Source organism: Gorilla gorilla, chromosome 16 (assembly GCF_029281585.2).
Source record: "Gorilla gorilla gorilla isolate KB3781 chromosome 16, NHGRI_mGorGor1-v2.1_pri, whole genome shotgun sequence".
Classification (NCBI taxonomy): Eukaryota; Metazoa; Chordata; class Mammalia; order Primates; family Hominidae; genus Gorilla; species Gorilla gorilla.
Genome location: NC_073240.2, coordinates 59,872,447 through 59,896,899, shown reverse-complemented (window position 1 = coordinate 59,896,899; position 24,453 = coordinate 59,872,447). Strand labels below are relative to the sequence as shown.

The 24,453-nt window shown below is 42.5% G+C and overlaps 1 protein-coding gene across 1 annotated transcript; it reads right to left on the bottom strand.

The window, feature by feature from the left end:
- Positions 1 to 860: 860 nt before the first annotated feature.
- Positions 861 to 21,481, bottom strand: CCNB2 (cyclin B2). Its single transcript, XM_004056269.3, has 9 exons — positions 20,968 to 21,481; positions 18,814 to 18,942; positions 18,597 to 18,710; positions 11,256 to 11,426; positions 10,994 to 11,152; positions 8,938 to 9,174; positions 8,496 to 8,636; positions 2,275 to 2,385; positions 861 to 1,139 (listed from the first exon to the last, which is right to left on the bottom strand). The coding sequence occupies exons 1-9, from the start codon at positions 20,989 to 20,991 to the stop codon at positions 1,029 to 1,031; spliced, it is 1,197 nt and encodes a 398-aa protein (XP_004056317.1). The 5' UTR covers positions 20,992 to 21,481; the 3' UTR covers positions 861 to 1,028.
- Positions 21,482 to 24,453: the final 2,972 nt, after the last annotated feature.

The following is a 24,453-nucleotide window of genomic DNA, read 5'->3' as shown; positions in this document are numbered from 1 at the left end:
TGGAATACTATGCAGCCATAAAAAAGGATCAATTCATGTCCTTTGCAGGTACACGGATGAAGCTGGAAACCATCATTCTCATCAAACTAACACAAGAACAGAAAACCAAACGCTTCATGTTCTCACTCATAAATGGGAGTTGAACAATGAGAATACATGGACACATGGAGGGGAAAACCCCTGCCAGGGGCCTGTCACGGGGTGGGGGACTAAGGGAGAGATAGCATTAGGAGAAATACCTAATGTAGATGACAGGGTGATGGGTGCAGCAAACCACCATGGCACATGTATACTTATGTAACAAACCTGCATGTTCTGCACATGTACCCCAGAACTTCAATTAAAAAAAAAAAAAGTTCAATGCCCATTAAAAACCAACCAAACAAAAAAATGCAAAGCCATTTACTCCATAAGGTACCTGAAAAAATGCATGCCAAGCTTCACCTTGAACAGGATGCCACGGGCCCATTTTCTCCAGCTGTGACCCATGGGATGGCTCTCTCTGGTCTCAACCATGCCTTTGAGAGAGGGACCCATTACAAGGGTTGCTCTGGGCCAGGCGTTCCTATGTAGGAATTAGAGAGCAGCTGACTAGCTTCTAGAAAGGAAAGTGTCATGGTTATCCTCCCACTTTAAATTTTCATAAGAAACTTATTTGTATTCAAGAAGCTTAGGAATAGGTTTAGTGTTCACTGAGGCCAAGTTCTAGTTTTTTCCATTTGAGAAAATGCTAAAAGGTCTTGCCCAAGCCATAATGGCAGTAATTTACAGGCTATTCATAACAGCTCAAAAAGAAATTAGTCAAAGCAAGCTTTCACTGATTTCTTAAGTACAGAATACACAAATAAATACACATGGGATACCTTAAGAAAAACCAATCGCTTTATTTTTCCTCAATATATGTTTAGAAAACTGGTCTGAGAAGAGGTTTCATGAGATAGACCAGAGGACTATGTACAAAATCAAGAGTTCTAAACCAATAAGAAAAAGGGCACAATGAAGCATACATCCCCAGGGGCCACGGCAGCCTAGGACCTTCCTATCAGTGGGGAGGCAAGGTCTTTGACGGCTTTTGAGTTCAGCTGAGGGATCATGCTGATCTTCAGGAGTTTGCTGCTTGCATACTTATTCTTGATGGCCTGCAGAAGTCATTTGTGATTAAGCACATGTCAGGAACCCCCAATGATACCTTATTCCTAGTCTAACTCACAACTATCAAAGGTCCACGGCTACAATCATGATCACATTGATGATGCCCAATCGCTGAAGCCAGTGAAAGCTCTGGGCTCATAACATGTGCCTCAGCATTTCCTTCCATCCCCATTAATGAATAAAACACAGCTGGTAGCACAGGTGATAGGAACAAATGATTTCAAGGTCCAAGTAGCAGGCTTCCTCTCATAGGCTACCAGAGGGATGGGAGGGGGAGCTGTGTTTACGACACCTAAGTGCCATCAGGACATAACAGGTTCACCAGGCCTGGCAGCAATAGGAACAATTAAAAGACAATAAAAGACAATAAAAGAGGGTGGCAACTAGTGCTTAACAAATCCCAGACAGTCCTCTCAGGACTGAACACATATTACACTTCCATGAAGCAAATCATGTTGTGAGGACACCTGAGAGTCTTCTGAGGTTCAAATACCTTGCTCTTTGCCACCACACACTTGGTGAGCTCTGATGTTTGGTGTCACACAAGCACAGGACAGCACTAAGTCTCCTTTGGCTCCTCCTCATAGGTGGGCCATGCAGAGATAGACACCATGCCCTCAGGATGCCCCCTGAATGGGCCTCTTCCCTCTTAACCATGCTTGCTAATTAGGTGTTTTTCCATCATTGCCTCAAAAGACCCTGGACAAAGGCTCTGAGTAACATCACCTGAATACGCAATATAATACACCGCCATTTGAAGTGGGCCCTCTCTCTTCCCAATCACATGCAGACCAGCCTTCCCTGCTTGCAAAGTGCCCTCCCCAGGATGCTAGTATAAGCACAGAGTAATTCAATACATTGAGTAACCGACTGGTTGACTGGGATCTGGGCCTAGACATGGCTGGCCTATCGACCTTGTTTCAAATAAAGCTTGCTTTCAGGCTTTATCAGTATGCTCCATACCATACTGTACCAGAAAAATATAAAGGATAAAGGATTTGTGCTAAAACTCCCACGTTATTAATATATTTACATGACGGCACACCTCCCCCCCACCCCTCACATACACACAAAACCCAGAACCTAAAGCTTTCTACAGCTTAAGAAAACAGTAGTACTTACGATGAATTTAGTTAAGTTTTCATTTACTTTCACCACATTCTTGGCCATGTGCTGCATGACTTCCAATACTTCATTCTCTGTGTATCCTGTGTAATACTGCTGCTTTAAGTTCTGAAACACAAGAAGCAGACAGACAGACATGACTGAGGGGCAAGAGAAAACCTCAGCTTCTTTAGAAGAACACATCTTGTACATGATGACATTACTTATGTAAAAGCTGTACAAGAATATTCTTACCTTCTGGAAATTCAATCAAAGCCCTAACCACTCTCACAGTACCAGCAACACTAAAGCAGCTGGTAAATGCAAGATGATTCTGGCCCTGAGACCAGACTAAATCAAGTGCCAAAGGTCCCATAGGATCTTTCAAAGACGTTGCACAGGTAAGAGTCCTTCAAGTAACAACACTGAAAGGGGATGGAAAAGGAGACACTTAAAACAAAGTGCCCCTTTACAGTGCTGGCCACATCTCACACAACCCTGCATCAAAGCCCTGCCCAGCTGTCCCTGTTATGAGCTCAAGAGGCCAAACAGACATACTGTCAGTCAGGGAAAGATGTTCGGAAATAAGAAATAAACTGTGCTACAAGCAACAATCTATCAAATCCAGAAGAACTAGGATTACCTATGATTCTCTTGTTGAACCCTGTGTAGTTAAGCGCCGAACAGCAGAGAGAACTTAGACACTACCACACCAAGCCTTGTGACCTAGCCTCCCGAAGAGTAAAATTCAAGTAAAAGAACAGCTGTCAATTGATAATAAGATGTATCATGTAAGAAGATATATAAATTGGCGGGGCACAGTGGCTCACGCCTATAATCCCAGCACTTTCGGAGGCCAAGGCAAGAAGATCGCTTGAGCTTAAGAGTTTCAGACCAGCTTGGGTAACATTGGGAGACCCTATCTCTATGAAAAATGAAAAATAAGCCAAGCTTGGTGGTGTACACCTATAGTCCCAGTTACTTGAGGAGATGAGGAGGAAGGATTGCTTGAGCCCAGAAGTTTGAGGTGTAATGAGCTATATTAACGCCATTGCACTCCAGCCTGGGCAACACAGTGAGACCCTGTCTCAAAAAAAAAAAAAAAAGAAAAAAAAAAGACCAGGTGCAGTGGCTCACGCCTGTAATCCCAACACTTTGGGAGGCCGAGGTGGGCGGATCACCTGAGGTCAGGAGTTCGAGACCAGCCTGACCAACATGGTGAAACCCCATCTCTACTAAAAATACATAAATTCCCCGGGCATGGTGGTGTGTGCCTGAGGCAGGAGAATCGCTGGAACCCAGGAGGCCCAGGCTGCAGTGAGCTGAGATCGCACCACTGCACTCCAGTCTGGGTGACAGAGAAAGACTCTGTCTCAAAAAAAAAAAAAAAGATATGTCAACTGACTTTATTTAAGAGTTCTGTGACAAAAATTCTAAAAGCGAAAGTACGTTTTTTTCATATGCATGGTATAATTGGCAAAATAAACCACAATTTAATCTCTTTTTTTCTTTGAAGACCGGGTCTCAACTCTGTTGCCCAGGCTGGAGTGCAGTGGCACTATCAAAGCTCACTGCAGCCGTGACATCCTGGGCTCAAGTGATCCTCCCACCTCAACCTCCCTAGTATCTGAAACTATAGGTGTGTGCCACCATGCCTGGGTAATTTCTCCTCTTTTTTTTTTTTTTTTTTTTTTGAGACAGAGTCTCGTTCTGTCGCCCAGGCTGGAGTGCAGTGGTGCAATGTCTGCTCACTGCAACGTCTACCTTCCGAGTTTAGGCAATTCTCGTGTCTCAGCCTCCCGGGTAGCTGAGACTACAGGCATGTGCCACCATGCCCAGCTAATTTTTGTATTTTTAATAGAGGCAGAGTTTTACCATGTTGGCTAGGCTGGTCTCAAACTCCTGGCCTCAAGTGATCCACCCGCCTCAGCCTCCCAAAGTGCTGGGATTACAGGCATGAGCCACTGCGCCCAGCCAGTTTCTCTATTTTTTGTGGAGGCGAGGTTTCGCCATGTTGCCCAGCTGGTCTCAAACTGCTGGGCTCAAGCAATCTGTCTGCCTCAGCCTCCAAAACTGTGAGACTACATGTGTGTGCCACTGTGCCTAGTCTACACAATTTAATCCTAAAATACTCTGAAGGGAAGAAAGAGGAAACGAGTAAAAACTGAAATAATGCACAATTTCTAGCCTTTTGAAATAAATTCTCAGAAAACTGGGAGAGTGAAGCACATTTAAGAGTAAGGTGACTAAAAATGAGCCATTGGTACCATGTACCAGTGACATTTTTGCCTCAAATGTTTTATTTCAAAACATTCCAAATCTACAGAAAAACTGAAAGAATGACCCTCTATATATCCTTCATGTAGACTGATCAATCATGAACATGTGCCACATTTCCCTCCTCTCCCTCTCTGTGTATACTCACACACAATTTTTGCTGTGCCATTTGAAAGCGATTTGCAGATATCACAGCACATCCCTGCTAAATGTTTCAGAAGCATATTCTAAAAAGTACGTTTTCGTACCTATCCATAACACCATTCTCACATAAGAAACACTGTCACCAGTGACTTTTTTTTTAAGCATCGAGGCAGTTCCTTTTAAAATGTCTCACATTCTGGATTTGCATATTTCCTCAAGATTTAATTCATGTCAAACATTTTGGGCATGAATAGGTGATAATGTATACATCTTACTGCACAACACGGCATGGCAACTCAGGTCGCCTGCCAATGGTAATGCTGAGCTTAATCACTGGGTGAAGGTGGAAACCACCAGACCACTTCATCATAGATGTGCAGTTTTGCTACAGAATTAACAAGTATCTATGGGATGATAATTTGAGACCACGTGAATCTTGTTTCCCAAAATTATTCCATCTAATGATTTTTGCATCCATTGATGCACCTTGCTTGAATAAATTATTACATTACAGGTTGAAAATTAGTGGTTTCTAACTCTATCATTCTACTTTAATTAGCTGGTATTCTGATTTTTAAAAATGAACCTCTTTTATTTTTTATGTCATTATGGACCCAGGAATCCTTTTTTTTATACACTATAATCTACTACTGTCATTATTCTTTTTAATGCTCTAATACAATCAGCCAGAGTCCTTTCAAGCCAGTTCCTATCTCCCTCCTTCCCTTCCTATTTTATTGTGGTGCAATCATAGGTCACTGCAGCCTCCAACTCCTGGGCTCAAGGGATCCTGCCTCAGCCTCCTGAGTAGCTGGGACTATAGGCACATGCTGCCATGATCAGCTCTCCTATGTCCTTTTGATGTGACCTCATTGATCTTTGAGAATTTGTGTGCTATCTGGCACAAATTGTTCTAGGCTCACCTTGTACTTCCCCTGCCATGGCCCTGAAATCAGCAATTTCACTAAACAGCCCTAGTTGCCAGTAGATAATGGTATTTAGTATCCAAGATGTGGGCACTAAATATGCTCACTACTACTGAGTTGTCACTGTTTCTGAGACCCTTTATTATGAATTTGCTGTTATTTCCAAAACATAATAGGGGTTTTCCTTTGTTTTTGTTTTGCTATTTCCTACGTGAGGACTAACCTTTTGTTTTTAATTGTTAATATTTTCTCTCTTAGGCCAGGCACAGTGGCTCACGTCTGTAATCCCAGCACTTTGGGAGGCCAAGGCGAGAAGATCACTTGAGCCTAGGAGTTCGAGACCAGCCTGGGCAACACAGGGAGAGCCAATCTCTACAAAAAAAACTTTAAAATTAGCCAGGCATGATGGCGTGTGGCTGGGTCCCAGTTATGTGGGAAGCTGAAGTGGGAGGATCACTTGAGCCCAGGCAATTGAGGCTGCAGTGAGCTGTGACAGCAGCACTGCACTCCAGCCTGGATGACAAAGCAAGACCCTGTATAATAAAAAATTAATTAATTAAAACTCTTCCTATATTGAAAATTTTAGTCCTTAATAACATGAATAAATTTGTTTTATCCTACAATACACATAAACTAGTTCCAAAATTATAATAACAGATTACTATTAACAATGAACCTACTAAGTAAACTTGATGTTACCACTTTAGTCCTTTATTTTGTCATACTTTAAATCCCACTAAGGATGCACAGTCAGAATGCTGTGTTCAGGTTACAGATTTTTTTTTTTTTTTTTTTTTTTTGGAGACAGGGTTTTGCTCTGTTGCCCAGGTTGGAGTGCACTGGCAGGATCATAACTACTTCAGCCTTGAACTCCTGGGCTCAAGCAATCCTCCTGCCTCAGCCTCCTGAGTAACTAGGACTACAGGTGTGTGCCACCATACCCAGTTAATTTTTTAATTTTTTATAGAGATGGGGGTCTTGCTATGCTACCCAGGCTGGGCTCAAGCAACAAGTACTTACATTAATTCTTTCCTCTGTGTTCTGTTACCAATTTCACATGTAGTTACATTGTTTATTTCCACTTAATTACAATTTAAAGTTTGCATAAAATATTTACATTGTTCAAAAGTCAAAAAAATTACACTGTATTATAAAGTCAATAAAAGGTTACAATCAGAAGTCCTCTCATCCTCAACCTCCACCCTATTCCCAAAGAACCCCACAGTTTCCACTTTCATTCTTTCTGGTTTATTCCTCCTGTACCAAAAAATTAACAAATATATAAATATACATACATACACACACTTTCTTGCATAAAATGTAAACTACAATATACATTGTTTAGGTGAACAGCTCCACCATGCTGCCCTGGTGACCTTGCCTATATCCATATAGGCCACACAGGCCAGGGCCTGAACCACAGCTGATCTGTCCTGGCAAAATGCTTTGTGATCCTCCTGAAAAAGGAGGAGATGGCAGGTGTGGGCAGAGCTGCCGCCCAGCCATCTCCCACTCACCTCCCTATCTCCCCTGGGAGGCTGTCACGAGACAACTTCTTCTTTTTTATATTTTTCTTGGAGACAGAGTCTCGCCCTATCCCCCAGGCTGGAGTGCAGTAGCACGATCTTGGCTCAAAGCAACTTTTGTCTTCCAGGTTCAAGTGATTCTTATGCCTAGGCCTCCGGAGTAGCTTGGGTTACAGGCAGCTGCCACCACGCCTGGCTAATTTTTGTATTTTTAGTAGAGACGGGGGTTTTGCCATGTTGGCCAGGCTGGTCTCAAACTCCTGACCTCAGGTGATCTGCCCACCTTGGCTTCCCAAAGTGCTGGGATTACTGGCATGGCACCCGGCCAAGACAGCTTTGTATCCCCTAGGTTCTGATGAGGTTTTCTATTGTACTGCTCTCAGGGTATAACTGCAGACTAGAAGACTGTTTAGTGGTGGTCTAGAACTGGCTTCTCCACAACAGTGTACCTGTGACTTGTATTGCAGCCATCCAGCTCCATTTGTTTCCACATTATCCTTTTTGCCATGTGAAACAAAGACCCAGGGAGCTGCCATCCTTGGCTACTCTTCTGAATCTACAAGTGGCTCATTCTATTCTTACTGGCTAAATCAGTCAGGCCTTGGCCTTCCTTTGTCTTGTGTGCTTGACAACTTGCTTGTTTCACTTAACATAATATCTAAGAAATTATACATATCAGTTCTTAGTGGCCTTCCTCATTCTGTACAACTGTATACTGCACACATGCACCTTAGTATGTAGAGTCAACTCACTTCTATTTGAACTGTTCCAAGCAGCTTGCTTTCTTTCCTTCCCAAGAGACAAGGGTCTCTCTATGTTCCCCAGGCTAGACTTGAACTCCTGGGCCTGGGCTCAAATGATCCTCCTCCCTCAGCCTCCCAAGTAGCTAGAACTACAAGCACAAGCCCCCATGCCCCTCTCCAAGTAGTTTTCCTTTAGGACTTTGGACTTTAAACAATTGCTTCAGGCCAGGCACTGTGGCTCACACCTGAAATCCTAGCACTTTGGGAGGCCAAGGTGGGCAGACTGCTTGAGCCGAGTTCGAGGCTAGCCTAGACAACATGGCAAAACCCTGTCTCTACAAAAAAATTTACAAAAATTAGCGAGGCATGGTCATGCATGCCTGTGGTCCCTGCTACTCGGGAGGCTGAGGTAGGAGGATTACTTGAGCCTGGGAGGTCAAGGCTGCAGTGGGCTGTGATGGCACCACCACACTCCAGCCTATGTGACAGAATGAGACCCTGTCTCAAAAACACAAAACAAAACCAATTGCTTCAAGGATAGTGTTGTAAAAATGCTAAGGCCTTTTGTATTATGAAGGACTAAAATATAGCCTAATTAGTTTCTTCTTAAATCCACCACTCACCCATTTTCCTTGTCCTAGAACCTTCTGAGACAAGCAGGAAGCAGCTGCTGCTACCTTAGAAGGATGATAATGCACCATATCATAGTCGATGAGAGTCAGCTCCATCAAATATTTGGCTAAAGTGTGCTGTTCAACATCAACCTAAGAAAGAACAGCAAGGGATAGTAAGAATCACAAGTGTAATTACTGTCTTGCAAAATTCTGCGTGAAGGCCTAGGAACTCCAATTCACTTGTCTCACTTATCCTTCTCAAGAATTACCCTATTCCACACTATGTTGTAAACATAGATCATGAGGCCTTTTCTCTTAAGAACTGATGAGGAAAGCATTAAGACTTATCTAAAGGAAGCGTCCTATAAATAAGCTTTCCTTAAATTAGGTCAAGGTTTCTGGGATGAGACACCAAGCAAAAATAGTCTCTTACAGAGCTAGAGGCACTTACCTCCCCAGCTTTTGATGCTCGCCTTAAGAAGTGTAGTGGCAAGGGTCGACCCAACTCAAATTTCAATTCTTTCAAAATTAGAGTTTCCATTTCTCGGATTTGGGAACTGGTATAAGCATTGTCTGTGATGTAAACAAAGTCTTCAATATTTGGAGAAAACATCTCCTCATACTTGGAAGCCAAGAGCAGAGCAGTAATCCCAACTAATTGAAGCTTCTTCCGGGAAACTGGCTGAACCTAATGGAAAATTAATGTAACAAAAGTCACACCTAACAAGAAGAGTGAAGCTTTAGGTGAGAGAAGGGGAAAGGAAACCAAGTCCTGGAAAAGTGCACATTGTCTTTGCTCATAAGGGCACAGGAGACTTGACTGTTCTACCACTGATCATGACAGCTATCTGTAATTGAGCACTGTGTGCTAGGCACAGTGCTAAGATTCTAACATATTATCTCACCCAATCCTCATAAAAATTCTAGGAAAGGCATATTTTATTCCTCAATTACAAATAGATGTCCTGAGAACAGATTCAGACACCATGCCAAGATCATTCAATTGCCAAGAAGGGAAGAATCCAAGCCTGAATATCAAGCTCCTAGTCACCCTTCCCACAACCTCATGCTGACTTGGGTATCTGTGGCAGCCCTGGCCTGACACACTAAACATGGTCTGAATAGAAATGAGGCCAAAGAAAAAAGTGAGAATTTAATGGATGGCTCATTTCCTTAATCCTTACCAAAAGCATACCCATTATTCAGCTTAGAAAATCTTTCGCTAATGCTTTGGAGTCAGGCAGACTCTCAGGCTAGGGTAAAGCGTTTCCCTTAATTGCTTTTTTTTTTTTTTCCTCCCAAACTCTGTACTTTTCTTGCTTCAACTCTCATTATTAAAAATCTACCACGGCTGGGCACAGTGGCTCATGCCTATAATCCCAACACTTTGGGAGGCCGAGGTGGGCTGATCACTTGAGCTAAGGAGTTCGAGACCAGCCTGAGCAACATGGCAAAACCCCATCTCTATAAAAAAATCAAAAACTTAGCTGGGCGTGGTAGCATATGCCTATAGTCCCAGCTACTTGGGAAGCTGAGGTAGAAGGATTGGTTGAACCCAGGAAATTGAGGCTACAGTGAGCCCAGATTGTGTCACTGCACTCCAGCGTGGGCAACAACAGAATAAAACCCTGTCTCAAAAAAATAAAAAATAAAGAAACCTACCTAAAATACTGTTGTGCTTTCCTGCCCAAAGAGGAATGCATGCTACCTGGGATTTTGTAGTATCTCAGGGTCATTACTGTAAAGTAATTTTTATTACATTGTTTGGACAGAATTTGTGCCTGACCTAAACCCCTATCCTGAATGTTGACTTTAAATAAATAAAACCTTATCTGCAGGGCTATTGTTTGGTAGATAACACACTGGCAATTTATATCTGCTGTCTCTTCTAACAGGTCAGGGGCTGTGCATTACCCACTCATAAATATGCTGAAGATTATTTTTGCCTCTTATTTTCTTATATTACTCTTTATTACACTACATTCTCAGTCCACTCCACACACAACCCCTGCTCCTTTAAAAAAAACAAATACTGCCACCTTCTTCTTCTACAGTGATTCAATGACATAGTTGGCTGGAAATGTGGAGGTTCTCCAGCCAAACTCATTGTTTTTCACATGAGGAAACTTAACACCAAAGAGCACCAAACTATGGAAATTGTGCAAGCAGGCCCAGAAAACCAGCATCCAAAGGCACTACAGGCTTCAGATGGACTTTCAGCCCAACTGATGGTATATTTCCTCTGATGAAGGGTTGTGGCAATGCAATATTTCCCCCAAGTACTTTTTAGCTGGCTGGCCTTACAGAAATGCCCATTATTGGTCAGCATCATCAAAGGCTTGACACACTTGGATTACTTCCCTTTTTAGTCCCCAAAGTTCTTTGGCTTCTCACAATTTGATTTTTGGTCTTTTTTTTCAGAAGTACCCACTTTAGTTTTCTATCCCCCAAGCATAAATGCAATGTTCAATGAGCCACTGGCGTGAAGTCCCTGAAGCCACACCTACCTGTAAAAATCGATCCATAATGCCAACGCACATGTACAGAGTCTCCTGCAGAAGCCTAAACTTGGAGTGGACTTGTACCAGCCAATCCACTAGGATGGCACGCATGCGTCCATTTATATCTCTTCCATCTAAGAAATGTGGGTTTATGGACTGCGAAACCTGTGGGTAGAATCAAAAGTTTAAAAAGCTGACCTTGTTTGCTTCCCAGCTGTGTGGTAAATTCCACATTGCTTATACAACCAAAACACAAAGGCCCACCTACCTCCAGCTGCCTGAGATACTGATAGATATCCTTAACGTAGTCACTGCAGAGCTGAGGGTTCTCCCAATCTTCGTTATCAATGTCCTCGATTTTGCAGAGCAAGGCATCAGAAAAAGCTTGGCAGAGATTCTCTTCCTTCATGGAGACATCCTCAGGTGTGGGAGAAGGACCCTACACCAACAAATTAAGGCACATGTAGGAGCAGCCTTAACCATAAATACATGCAGAGCCAACTGGCTTAAATATCAATATCATACGCACATCTGAAATATGTTAAAGACAAAACAAATTTCATACCAAGAGGTGAATAATTCAAGATATAGTATGTGAAGTTCTTCAAGAGACACTTCTCTGTTTAAAACTCTCTAATTTCACTCAAACTGAAAACTTAAGTCCTCCCAATGGCCTACAGACCTTATATAATCTGGCCCTCCCCAGTTCCCTCGCTGACCCATCTCCTGCTTCTCTCCCTTGACTGCTTCACTCAAGCCAGGTTCTTTTTACCCAGAATGCTCTTGCCCCTATCTCCATATGGGTAATTCCCTTACTTCAAGTTTTACTTAAATGTTACATTCTCAATGGGGTCTATCCTAACTCCTATTTAAAATTATCAGGCCATGCACGGTGGCTCACGCCTGTAATTCTAGCACTTTGGGAGGCCAAGGCAGGTGGATGGCTTGAGCCCAGGAGTTCAAGACCAGCCTGGCCAATATGGCAAAACCCCATCTCTACTTTAAAAATACAAAGGCCGGGCGCGGTGGCTCACGGCTGTAATCCCAGCACTTTGGGAGGCCGAGGCGGGCGGATCGCGAGGTCAGGAGATCGAGACCATCCTGGCTAACACAGTGAAACCCCGTCTCTACTAAAAAATACAAAAAATTAGCCGGGCGTGGTGGCGGGCGCCTATAGTCCCAGCTACGCGGGAGGCTGAGGCAGGAGAATGGCGTGAACCCGGGAGGCGGAGCTTGCAGTGAGCCGAGATCGCGCCACTGCACTCCAGCCTGGGCGACAGAGCGAGACTCCGTCTCAAAAAAAAAATAAAAATAAAAAAATAAAAATACAAAAACTAGCTGGGCGTGATGGTGTGCCCCTGTAGTCCCAGCTACTCAGGAGGCTGAGGCAGAGGTTGCAATGAGCCAAGATCACGCCACTGCACTCCAGCCTGGGCTGGACGGAACAAGACTCCGCCTCAAAACCAACCAAATAAACAAAAAACAAAATTATCACCTGCCTCCAATCCCTGTCCTCCTACCCTACCCATATGTCTCATCTCATAAAACCTATACTTCTAAAATTCTATAGTTTATATAATATGTGTATTATTCTGTTTTTTCTCATAAAACCTATACTTCTAAATTCTATAGTTTATATGTGTATTATTCTGTGTTTTTTCTCATAAAACCTATACTTCTAAAATTCTATAGTTTATATAGTATGTGTATTATTTTCTGTCTACCTCTGCCAGAATGTAAGCTCTAAAAGCTTACGTTTATTTAATTGGTTTTGCCCACTAAGGTACCTCAAACATCTATATAATCCCTGATACGTAGTAGGTGGTCAATAAATGAAAGAAACTTGACCACCTGGGTTCAAAGATTACTGGAGCTATCATTCTACTTTAGTAGCAGCCTCTTCTGCAGTATAATGTTTTCTTCTCTTTAACTAATTTATTCTAAATTGAAAAACTGGCAACTAAAAAGGAGAAAAGCATATTGCAGTCTATAAATAAAATAGGAGAAGGGAGCGAAGACTGAGCAAGTTCACAACTCAGTACTTCACTTTCCTATGCTGACTGGGTAATTATTTATAAAAATTATGCAAATTAAAAATTTATAAAGCAGTTAAAACAAGTATTTATTAATGAAAGATAAATAAATCATTGCTTTTTTAAACGTTTTTTTTTTTGAGATGGAGTCTCGCTCTGTCGCCCAGGCTGGAGTGCAGTGGCACAACCTTGGCTCACTGCAAGCTCCGCCTCCCGGGTTCACGCCATTCTCCTGCCTCAGCTTCTGGAGTAGCTGGGACTACAGGCGCCTTCCACCACACTCGCCTAATTTTTTGTATTTTTAGTAGAGACGGGGTTTCACCGTGTTAGCCAGGATGGTCTCAATCTCCTGACCTTGTGATCCGCCCACCTCAGCCTCCCAAAGTGTTGGGATTACAGGCTTGAGCCACCGCACCCAGCCAAATCATTGCTTTCAAAAAAAAAAGTACTTCTCCAAGTAAAACCTAACAAGATGCTAAGCTATACAAATATATATTAAGGTAATAAAATATTTTTTAAAAAGAGGAGGCGGCCAGGCCTGGTGGCTCACGCCTGTAATCCCAGCACTTTGGGAGGCCAAGGTGGGCGGATCACGAGGTCAGAAGTTTGAAATCAGCCAAACCAACATGGTGAAACCCCGTCTCTACTAAAAATACAAAAATTAGCTGGGCCTGTGGTGTCACACACCTGTAATCCCAGCTACTCAGGAGGCTGAGGCAGGAGAATCGTTTGAACCTGGGAGGCAGAGGTTGCAGTGAGCGGAGATCACACCACTGCACTCCAGCCTGGGTGACAGAGCGAGACTCTGTCTCAAAAAAAAAAAAAGACAATTTTAATTTACAGTAAAGCTCAATGATTATAATTTCCAGTCTTCGAGGATGCATCAATAACAACAATAACAAAAAAAAGAGCAGTTTAAAACATGTCCTCCCCTCTTAAATCAAAGGTCTTAAACTGAGGAAGAACCAGGTGAGCAACAGCTATGCAGGCATGCATGCCATTTATACAAGAATTTGAGAACCCAGGCCAAGTGCGGTGGCTCACACCTGTAATCCCAGCATTTTGGAAGGCTGAGGCAGGTGGATTGCTTCAGCTCAAGAGTTTGAGGCCAGCTTGGGAAACATGGCAAAACCTCACCTCTACAAAAAATACAAAAATTAGCCAGGCATGGTGGCGCACACTTGTTGTCCCAGCTACTTGGAGGCTGAAATGGGAGAATCACCTGAGCCCAGGAGATCAAAACTGCAGTGACCCATGATTATGCCACTGTACTCCAGCCTAGAGACAGAGTGAGACTCTGTCGAAAGAAAGAAAGAAAGAAAGAAAGAAAGAAAGAAAGAAAGAAAGAAAGAAAGAAAGAAAGAAAGAAAGAAAGAAAGAAAGAAAGAAAGAAAGAAAGAAAAGAATAGAATAGAATTTGGGAACCTGGAAACCTCAAGGAGCTAGAACAAATGAGTAGAGGTACCCAGGGTACCAGAGACGGTAAGACCTTAAAGAAGATGAACAGGCAAAAGCAAACCAAAGAAAATCAAGGCAATTCTGGGAACTGCAAATTGATTTGAGATGTCAGCAGGATAGCCTGTGAGGTATGAGAAGATGAGCTGAAAAGCTGAACAACAGCCGAGCTAAGAAGCTTAGATTTTATCCAAACGTTAAGGTGAAAAACTGAAGGAGTTTAGCAAGTGACTAGAATCAGATTTGCATTGTAATAAGCATATGCAGCTTCAGCTGAAGGTTAACTTTTTCAAGGATAAGCATTATCACCCACCCCTGGAAGGGCAGTCAATAACAAAAAGTCTGGTTTAAGGAGACAGAGGTTATCATGTGCTATCATACCACTTTAGAATATTTTTCTGGCTCCTATTCAGAAGTGCAACTGAGTTTAGCCATATCCAAAAGCCACCAAGGGCTTGGCGTGGTGGCTCACATCTGTGATCCCAGCACTTTGGGAGGCCAAGGTGGGAGGATTGCTTGTGCCCAGGAGTTTGAGTCCAACCTGGGCAACATAGTGAGATCTTCTCCATCAATCAAGCAGTCAACAACAAAAGCCACTAGGATAAGACAAAGATTCTTGCCCTGGCCCTTAATTTAGAATTCCTTGAAAGCATTCATTTTGAACTCCAACATAATTTAATTATTGTAAGACCCTTTCTAAGATCCTACTCATCTGGTCAGGTAATCTGTTCTAGCTATGACTCCTCAGTACCTCTCATAAGCATGCATCTCTCTTTGTGACAGATAAAGCCATGCTTCTACTCCTATGTCCTCCAACTTGACTGGGAGCTCCTCTAGACAGAATCGATGGTTTATTCAACTTGTTTCCCCAGTGTCCAGCAAACATGGGACTAGTAGAAAGCCTTCCATGTTCTTTCTAACTACTGTGTTTACCAAAGCCTCATTAATCAGCAAAAAACACCATTTTCCCCAAAACCTGCAGGATAATAAGCTTCTATGACTACCTGTAAAGGGCTGGAACTCTTCCGAGGTCTCAGCCAGGGCACTTTGTGATTCAGTTATGTCAGCTGCTACAGAGAAAGAAACCTGCCCTCCAGTTTTGCAAAAAGGATAGTATAAATTTGGTTAGAAGACTGGGAACATCTCCTATCATGGACACATGGCTTATGTTATCACCTTTCCAGGAAAATTGATAGAAACCTGTGCACTCAAGTGGCATTTCCACACCTCCAGGGATTGGCTCTAAAGAACAGTGATAACCCTGCAGATAAAGCAGATGACAAAGTAAAAGCCAGAAAGCTGACCAGAGACAGGCAGGCAGAGGGACTCACCTGCTAGAAGGTGGGACTCTACCTAAATCGTGGACTTAGAGATTCCTTCACTACTGTCTTTCTCAGAGGGAAATGTATTTGAATTGGAAATAATTCCTGTTCATTAATTCCTCATAACTTCTAAATCTAGAACATGTAGCTATATGTTTCAACCCTGGAATTGATTTTTATATGAACTGAGCTACGGGTCCATAATGCTTTATCTCAAACAGTGGCCTCAATTTTGCCAGGAAGCAAGAGAAAAAGGAGTCAGCCAAGGAGTAAAGGAAACACAAAAAGGATGAAGTTATGGAGGTCACAGGAGGAAACTATTTTTCCCTTTGTTTCTTTAGTAACATATTTATGGTCTTTGCTTTTAAAAAAAAAAAAGAGCCTTCTTTTCTTCTTCTCTAACTTGAACAGTAATATGTACCCATGGTAAAAGTTTGAAGGTTTTTGTTTTTGTTCTTGTTTTGTTGTTGTTGTTTTTTGAGACAGTCTCGCTGTCGCCCAGGCTGGAGTGCAGTGGCACAATCTCGGCTCACTGCAGGCTCCGGCCCCCAGGGTTCACGCCATTCTCCTGCCTCAGCCTCCCAAGTAGCTGGGACTACAGGCGCCCACCACCTCGCCCGGCTAATTTTTTGTATTTTTAGTAGAGACGGGGTTTTACTGTGTTAGCCAGGATGGTCTCGATCTCCTGACCTCGCGATCCGCCCGCCTCGGCCTCCCAAAGTGCTGGGATTACAGGCATGAGCCACTGCACCCGGCCAAAGTTTGACGTTTTAAGGAAGAAAATGAAAGATAATCTTAAGTCCAACATAATATTCAAAAATAACTACCATCAATATTCTGCATACAAATGTACATTTTAAAAGCAAATCTGGGGTTGCACTGTTTATATATTGTTATAATCTGATTTTTCCACTTAATGTTACAAGCATTTTGATGCCTTTTAATATTCTAGTAAAACATATTTATGGCTGCATAGTATTTCCTTAAATGGATTTAACTAGGGTATTTCTCTACTCTATAAGAGACACTCATCATAGCACTATCTAAAAGTACTTGATTATCCCTCTGATCATCTTCTTTGGATAAAAAACAAAGCTACTGGGTATGGAGAATAACCATTTGAAATATACTACCGCCAGGCGCAGTGGCTCACACCTGTAATCCCAGCACTTTGGGGGGCGGGGCAGGTGGATCACCTGAGGTCAAGAGTTCGAGACCAGCCAGGCCAACATAGTGAAAATCAGCTGGGCATGGTAGCACGCACCTGTAATCCCAGCTACTCGGGAGGCTGAGACAGGAGAATCGCTTGAACCCGGGAGGCGGAGGTTGCAGTGAGCAGAGATCGAGCCACTGCACTGCAGCCTGGGCGACAGAGCAAGACTCCGTCCCCCCCCCCCAAAAATATATATATATACTGCCAAATCGCCCTCCTGCAATGTGGGAGGAACCACATTCAAACCATTACACATGTAAAACACTGCACAACTGCTAAGAGATCAAGGTCTGAAAAACAGCCTTTGGGTTTGGCTTTCAGGTCACTGTTATAGAAACCTTCTAGGGAAGGCTTTTTAAATGAAGTCCCATCTGAACTATTTGTTCTAAGCTTTAGTTCTCATAAAGAGCAAAGAGCTTTCAACCATCATCTCTGTGAAGAAAGCTGACAAATCTGTTCCTTGCCTTCAGATGTTGCTGCCACATTTCCAACTGCATTTCCAGGCAGATGTCCCTCGGTTACCTCAACAAATCGGAAGCCAAACAGGATACCTTTACCAAAGCTACCGCCCTCTCCTGACTTTCCTACTTTTTGTTCATTTATTGCATAAATGGTTTATTTAATATCCAAGTGGGTAAGGATACCACTCCTGCAGTGCAAGCCATGTGTCCAAAGTATTCTTTCCAAAATACAAGATGATGTCCCTGAAAGACATTCTGAGACATCCAAACACATTTGATGTTGTTTCTTCATACCCACTATTGATACTGGTGTATGGGTAGGCGCTTAGGGAAGATCTGGGCTAGCTCCAGACCCTCATCAGCTCTTGCTTGGACAAGTGCAATACCTCCTAACTTACCTCCCTACATTGTTTTCATCATTTCGGTACTCCTCAAAACTTTGTTTCCTCAAGCCTAATGGGATAAAAATCCAAATTCCAAGTCCTTCAAATCCAACTGCAACCTTCTTCCCAGCCTTATCTTCTGGTTCCTCACTCAAGCCGCCTGACTCAGTTAAGTCTTTCAGACTCCTTAACGAAAGGACATGATTATAGGTCCATATCCGCTTTGGTACCTTGATCTTTGTTGCTACTTTGTTCTCCAAAAACGTGCCCTTTCCTATCAGCTATCAGCTTCTCTCTACCCCTAAAAATCTCACTCATTCCATGAATTTTCTGAACCATTCTGTCCTTTATTTGGGTATTAAGGTAATTAACTTTATTATTCAGGGTCGTAATATTTTTTTTTTTTTTTTTCAGAGACAAGGTCTTGCTCCGTTGTCCAGGCTAGAGTGCAGTGGCACAATTATAGCACATTGCCTGCAGCCTTGAATTCCTGGCCTCAGGCGATCCTCCTGCCTCAGCCTCTCAAAGTGCTGAGATTACAGGCATAAGCCACCATGCCCAGCTTCAAGGTCATAATGTTAAGTTAAAAGGTGTATATACTCATTTCCTACACTATTGCTTCAAAGCAGAGCTCCAGCTATGAATGTTCGTTAGAAGGTACAGCAATGATAAAGGCACCCTTGTAGTCTGGCTAAAAACAGGCTACCTCATTAAATACGTTTGTAAATTCAGAACTTCCTACCTTTGGAGCCAACTTTTCCATCTGTACTGGTTTGACAGAAGCAGTAGGTTTAAGTTGTTTGTGGACATTTGTTGTTTTGGTGGGTTGAACTGGAACTTTGGTGTTCTGAGCTTTCTATAAGGAAAAAGAAACATGAATAGCACAAGACAGCCAGCGTTGTGGGACTCAGCACTATACAGAATCGGCCTCTGTATTCACATTCAGTCTTCATTGTTACCTTAGCTACTTGTGCTGCTCTGGTTGTAACTCTATTTCCAATTTCTTCTAAAACAGTTCGCCTAATAGTCACACGACTCTTAACTTTAGAATTAACTCCTGTGTCAATATTCTCCAAATCACTGGACACCTGAAAAAAAAAAAAAAGTAATGAAACCTTGAAAGAATTTGAAATACTTTGCTAATGTTAGATACTCAAATTTAGAATTGCTTTGGGAAAGGACAATACATCAAGATCTATTTGCAAGATGAAAAAGGTACATTTCAGGAAGTCTAAAAATGCTATTTATGATTAATAACATCACTCTATATTAGGCAAATCACCCATCTACTTTATCTGTAATAAAGATCCTCCCACTAACCTTGCAAAGCTATTCTGAGTATTCAAGTGGGCCTGTAAGAGAACTTCAAAGCTTATTAGTATTTAATGATTATTTCTCATATAGTACCCATATCACTTGTTAGAGATCCCTGCAAGTTAAAGGCATATACTTAAAAACCTTCCTTTACAGAGCTTGGTAAAAAGTAAATTAAGATGAAAAATAATAAAGCTATAATATTAATAGTTAATAATAGGTCTGGTTGTTTAAAAACCAGATGTTTAAAACCTAAACTAGCTTTGATTCTTATGCCATTTTACAAATAAGAAATGCTCCTGTATGCATGATCTTTTAGAACTACAGCTTTTTAAAATGAGGTTGCCATAGAATGGATTTTCTCTTATATTAAGGACATTTAGAATGGAAGTAGTTTTCTTGGGTAATATAGTTTTAGCTCCCAAACTCAGGGAAGGTTGGAATTGTATGAAATAAAAATTGTCAGTTGACCTTAACCTGCTTTAGACATAATGTGCTTGGAAATAAAACTTGCTAGGAAAAGCAACTCATACCAAAAAAAGCTTATTATAGAAGTGATAAACATTTCATTAAAAAAGAAAAAAGCAAAAAAACAGCATGTCCTATCCCTGAGAGTTCAGGGTCCCGACTCTAATAAAACTCCCAACAAGGGGTTTGAGTGGATGTACCAGGCAGAGAGAGGGGCCGGGGAAACTCAAGCCTTCCCTGAACAGAAAGGTTTTGACTATTAAATAACGTTATAGAATACATTATTATAAAAAATTACTTGTCAGTTGGACTTAGATCCACAAAAGGATATTAATTAAATGCTAAATGTATTCAATCTATTAGGATTCTCAAAAGTCACACTTCAATTTCTTCCAGCAGCAACTGCCAGTCTGAAAAAGTGTTTGAAAATGTAATGTTTATGGGTAGAAGCCTGGTAATGTGACTAAATTTAAATTCATCTGGATAGGAAAATTGGCAGCTTTTATCTAACCTTATAGCCAAGATGATGGAACTCAGGTGTGTCAGGGCCCTCTAGCTTTCAGCAAAGGAAAAAAGTAGGTCCCGGTACAATTCAAGCCCACAGGAAAAATACCCAAAACACCATAACACTTTGATCTCTGCAAGGATGAAATAAATGAATTTGGACCCTTTTCTCAGTCTGCCACATTAGTCCAAATTATATTCAAAAATCTCTGTTACATTTGAGTAAAGAAATTAATTTTTTAAGGGGACAAACCCATTTATTAGTGAACGTAGCATGGAAGACTTAGCGTGCAGAAATAAATGGGAAACTCATACAAAAAGAAATGTGAACAATCTGAAAAACAGCCTGGCAGTTGCCTGATGAAACACGCAGTACACTTTACTGCCTACAGAACCCTTCCAGTCCTCCTCCCAGCCGCCATCACAGGTCCCTTAGTTGGCAAGGAGTTGTAAGAAAGGGGGAGGGAAATCCCAGGAACGTGGAAGTAGATAACTCTCTAGCAATGAAGAGCACTCGGGGATCGCTCGCTGAGTACTAGGCCTAGTGCTCTGGGGGCTCACTTGACAGGCGCCATCTCGGAAGCGCTTTCCTACACTTCTCCCACCCCGGGGCAGGGAGGGGTTAGGGGAGGGCGGAATCCAGACGGGGAAAGGCGGGCCGGAGAGGACCGGCCGCAGGGCCAGGGACGCGGGCGAAGCAGTGAGCTCCGGAGAAGAGAAAAGCAGCCCCGGTTGGGACGGAGAAGCTCGGAGCAGATGAGAGAAGCGACAGGGGAGCTGTGGGGCCAACGGACTCGCCTCTGAGAGCGGACCCCTGGCACACTCACCGTCGGGCGTCGGAGCAGCGCCATGAGGGACGGGGAAGGCAAGAGTGCCAGCCCGGCCCAGGGAGGGACGCGGACTGAAAAGGGAGGACACTAGCGTACGACGCGCCGTTAGGACTGCTCTCCGAGCCCGCAGCGCTGAGGATCTTCGACGCTGTAGCCGTGTTCCAGGATTCAAATACCGCGTCGCTTGCGCCCCATTGGGCGGCCCTGCGCACGGGTCGCTGTTCTCATTGGCCAACACAAGATGCACTCTCGCACTCTCATTGGCTGAATTTTCTTAGACACGTTTGATTGTCACAACAGCCGGTTGGCGTGTTTTTTCTGCCTACAGTCTTTAAAAAAAAAAGAAAACCCCAGTCTCTGAGACAAACAAAAAGGAACTGTCTCATTGGGAAAGCAGACGTAGGACGCCTCTCAATTTTGACAAGGCCTCATCTACGAATTTCTCTCGACGTTTGTACTGGGTGGGCGGATGTTGGTTGGCCTTTATTCCTCTTCTGGCGTGTTGGGGTTTAGTTTGTGTTGGCCTGGGTGCAGGAACCGGCCCCTCTGGGTTGCTCAGGCATGCAGTGTGTTAGGTGGTTGAGATGCAAAAGTGTGCTTTAAAAAAAAAGGGAGAATAATGGCGTTTACTCAAAAACCCAAATTCTCAAGTAAGGCAAAAAAAAAAAAAAAAAAAAGATAAAAGAGATTTGTGTGACTGGTGATTCATGTAAGTTCTCCATTGTATTCCCAACACCTAGTACATCGTTTGTCGTATATGGTTGGTGCTCAATAAATGTTCGTCTAATAATCAGCCCAAGCAAAGAATTCATGTCTAAGACCCCAAAAGCAAATGCAACAAAAACAAAAATACATAAATGGGACCTAATTAAACTAAAAAGCTTCTGCACAGCAAAAGAAATAATAGACAACCACAGATTAAGAGAAAATATTTGCAAACTATGCATCGGAAAAAGGCCTAGTATCCAGAATCTAGAAGGAACTCAAATCAGCAAGAAAGAAAATAATGCCATCAAAAAATGGGCAAAGGACATGAATAGATATTTCTCAAAAGATATTCAAATGGCCAACAAATACATGAAAAAATGCTCAACATCACTGATCATCGAAGAAATGCAAGTTAATACCACAAGGAGATACCACCTTACTCATGCAAGAATGGCCATCATTAAAAAGTCAGAAAAAAAGGCGGGGCGCAGTGGCTGACACCTGTAATCCCAGCACTTTGGGAGGCCGGGTGAGCAGATCATTTGAGCCCAGGTGTTCAAGACCAGCCTGGGCAACATGGCAAAACCCCGTCTCTACAAAAATACAAAAATTAGCCGGGTGTAGTGGTGAGCACCTGTAGTCCCAGGTACTGGGAGGGGGGCGGGGGGGCGTGTGTTGGGGCAGGAGGATCCCTTGATCCCATGAGGCTGAGGCTGCAGTGAGCCATGATTGTGCCACAGTACTCCAGCCTGGGCAACACATTGAAACCCTGTCTAAAAAAGAAAAAAAACTCAAAAAACAATAGTCAAAAAACAGTGTAGGAGTGGATGTGGGGAAAAGGGAATGCTTAAACACTGCTGGTACATGTACAACTTCTATGGAAAAAGGTATGGTGATTCCTTAAAGAACAAAAAGTAGTTCTACCATTTGGTCCAGCAATTCCACTACTGGGTATCTACCCAAAGGAAAAGAAGTCATTATATGAAGAAGACACTTGCACATGTATGTTTACAGCAGCACAATTCACAATTGCCAACCTAAGTGCCCATCGACCGAGTGGGTACAGAAAATGTGGCATATATACACCATGGAATACTACTCAGCAATAAAAAGGAACAAAATAATGTCTTTTGCGGCAACCTAGATGGAGCTAGAGGCCATTATTCTAAGTGAAGTAACTCAGGAGTGGAAAACCAAAAACCATATGTTTTCACTTGTAAGTGGGAGCTAAGCTGTGAATATACAAAGGCAAGCACAGTGATATAATGGAATTTAGAGACTCAGAAGAGGGAGGGTGGAAGGGGAGACAGGGATAAAAACCTACATATTAGATAAAATATACACTACCTCGGTGATGGGCACACTAAAATCTCAGAATTCACCACTATATAATTCACCCACATCACAGAAAGCCACTTATATCCCAAAAGCTACTGAAATAAAATTTAAGTGTATTAATTAAAAAATATTCATCTAATAAATGATCTTATGATGTATGTAAGATTTAAGAATGAAAAACAAGGTGTGACACCAGTCTTGAGCAGAAGAGTGGGAGGATTAGCACAGTCCAAAGAGAACAGTATTAAGGTTGCCGTTGTAAAAAGAAGCAGATGAAGATCAAGACAGAAAAAGAAACAGGAAAGGAAAAAGTGAGATTAATGGGAAAAGAGAAGGAAAAGAGGAAAGGAGTGATCTAACACCCATGATATCAGGTTCCATTAAGAATCTGAAGGCCAGGCATGGTGGCTCACACCTGTAATCCCAGCACTTTGGGATGCTGAGGCAGGTGGATCACTTGAGGTCAGGAGTTCAAGATCAGCCTAGCCAACATGGTAAAAACCAGTCTCTATTAAAAATACAAAAATTAGCTGGGCGTGGTGATGCAGGCCTCTAATCCCAGCTACTCGGTAGGCTGAGGCAGGAGAATCGCTTGAACCTGGAAGACAGAGGTTGCAGTGAGCCGATCGCACCACTGCATTCCAGCCTGGGCAACAGAGTGAGACTCTGTCTCAAAAATAAATAAATAAAAATTTGACCGAGCTTTCCCATCATTCTTAAATGGTTCTGTTACTTGGGGACGAATAATCAGTGTGGTTGGACGAGACTTATGTAAAGTTAAATTCCTAAATTGCCTCAATCCCTATTGGTTGGAGGGCATCTGACAGTTCTGAACTTGTTTCCTCTTAGGTGAAACAGGAATAATTGCAGCTACTATGTGAAAAGATGTTAGCCTATCCATAATCATCCCATAACTAAAAACTAGGTATACTATGGAAAAGTCTTGGAAAAGAAAAATAGATGTTTTAGTGCACTGAAGTTGTAAAATATTTTTGCTTTATGTTGATATGTTATCAAAAGATACAACCATAAAAGTGACAATGCTTGCTTACTCATAGGGCTTTTTTATGAACGGTAAAGTGCTTTCTTATTTATTTTTTTTTGTCAGGGTCTTGCTCTGTTGCTCAGGCTGGAGTGCAGTGGTGCAATCATGGCTTACTGCAGCCTCAAACTCCTGGTCTCACACCATTCTCCTGCCTCAGCCTCATGAGTAGCTGGGACTACAAGTATATGCCACCACTCCCAGCTAATTTTTAAAATTTTTTGTAGAGACAGGGTCTCACTGTGTTGCCTAGGCTGGGTATAGTGCTTTTATTAACCGACTTGACATTGTCAAAATTGAGTAATTGAATCTGTATTAACACGTTTTATCTTATTTTTTATTTTTTGAGAAGGTGTCTTGCTCTGTTGCCCAGGCTGGAGTGCAATGGTGCAATC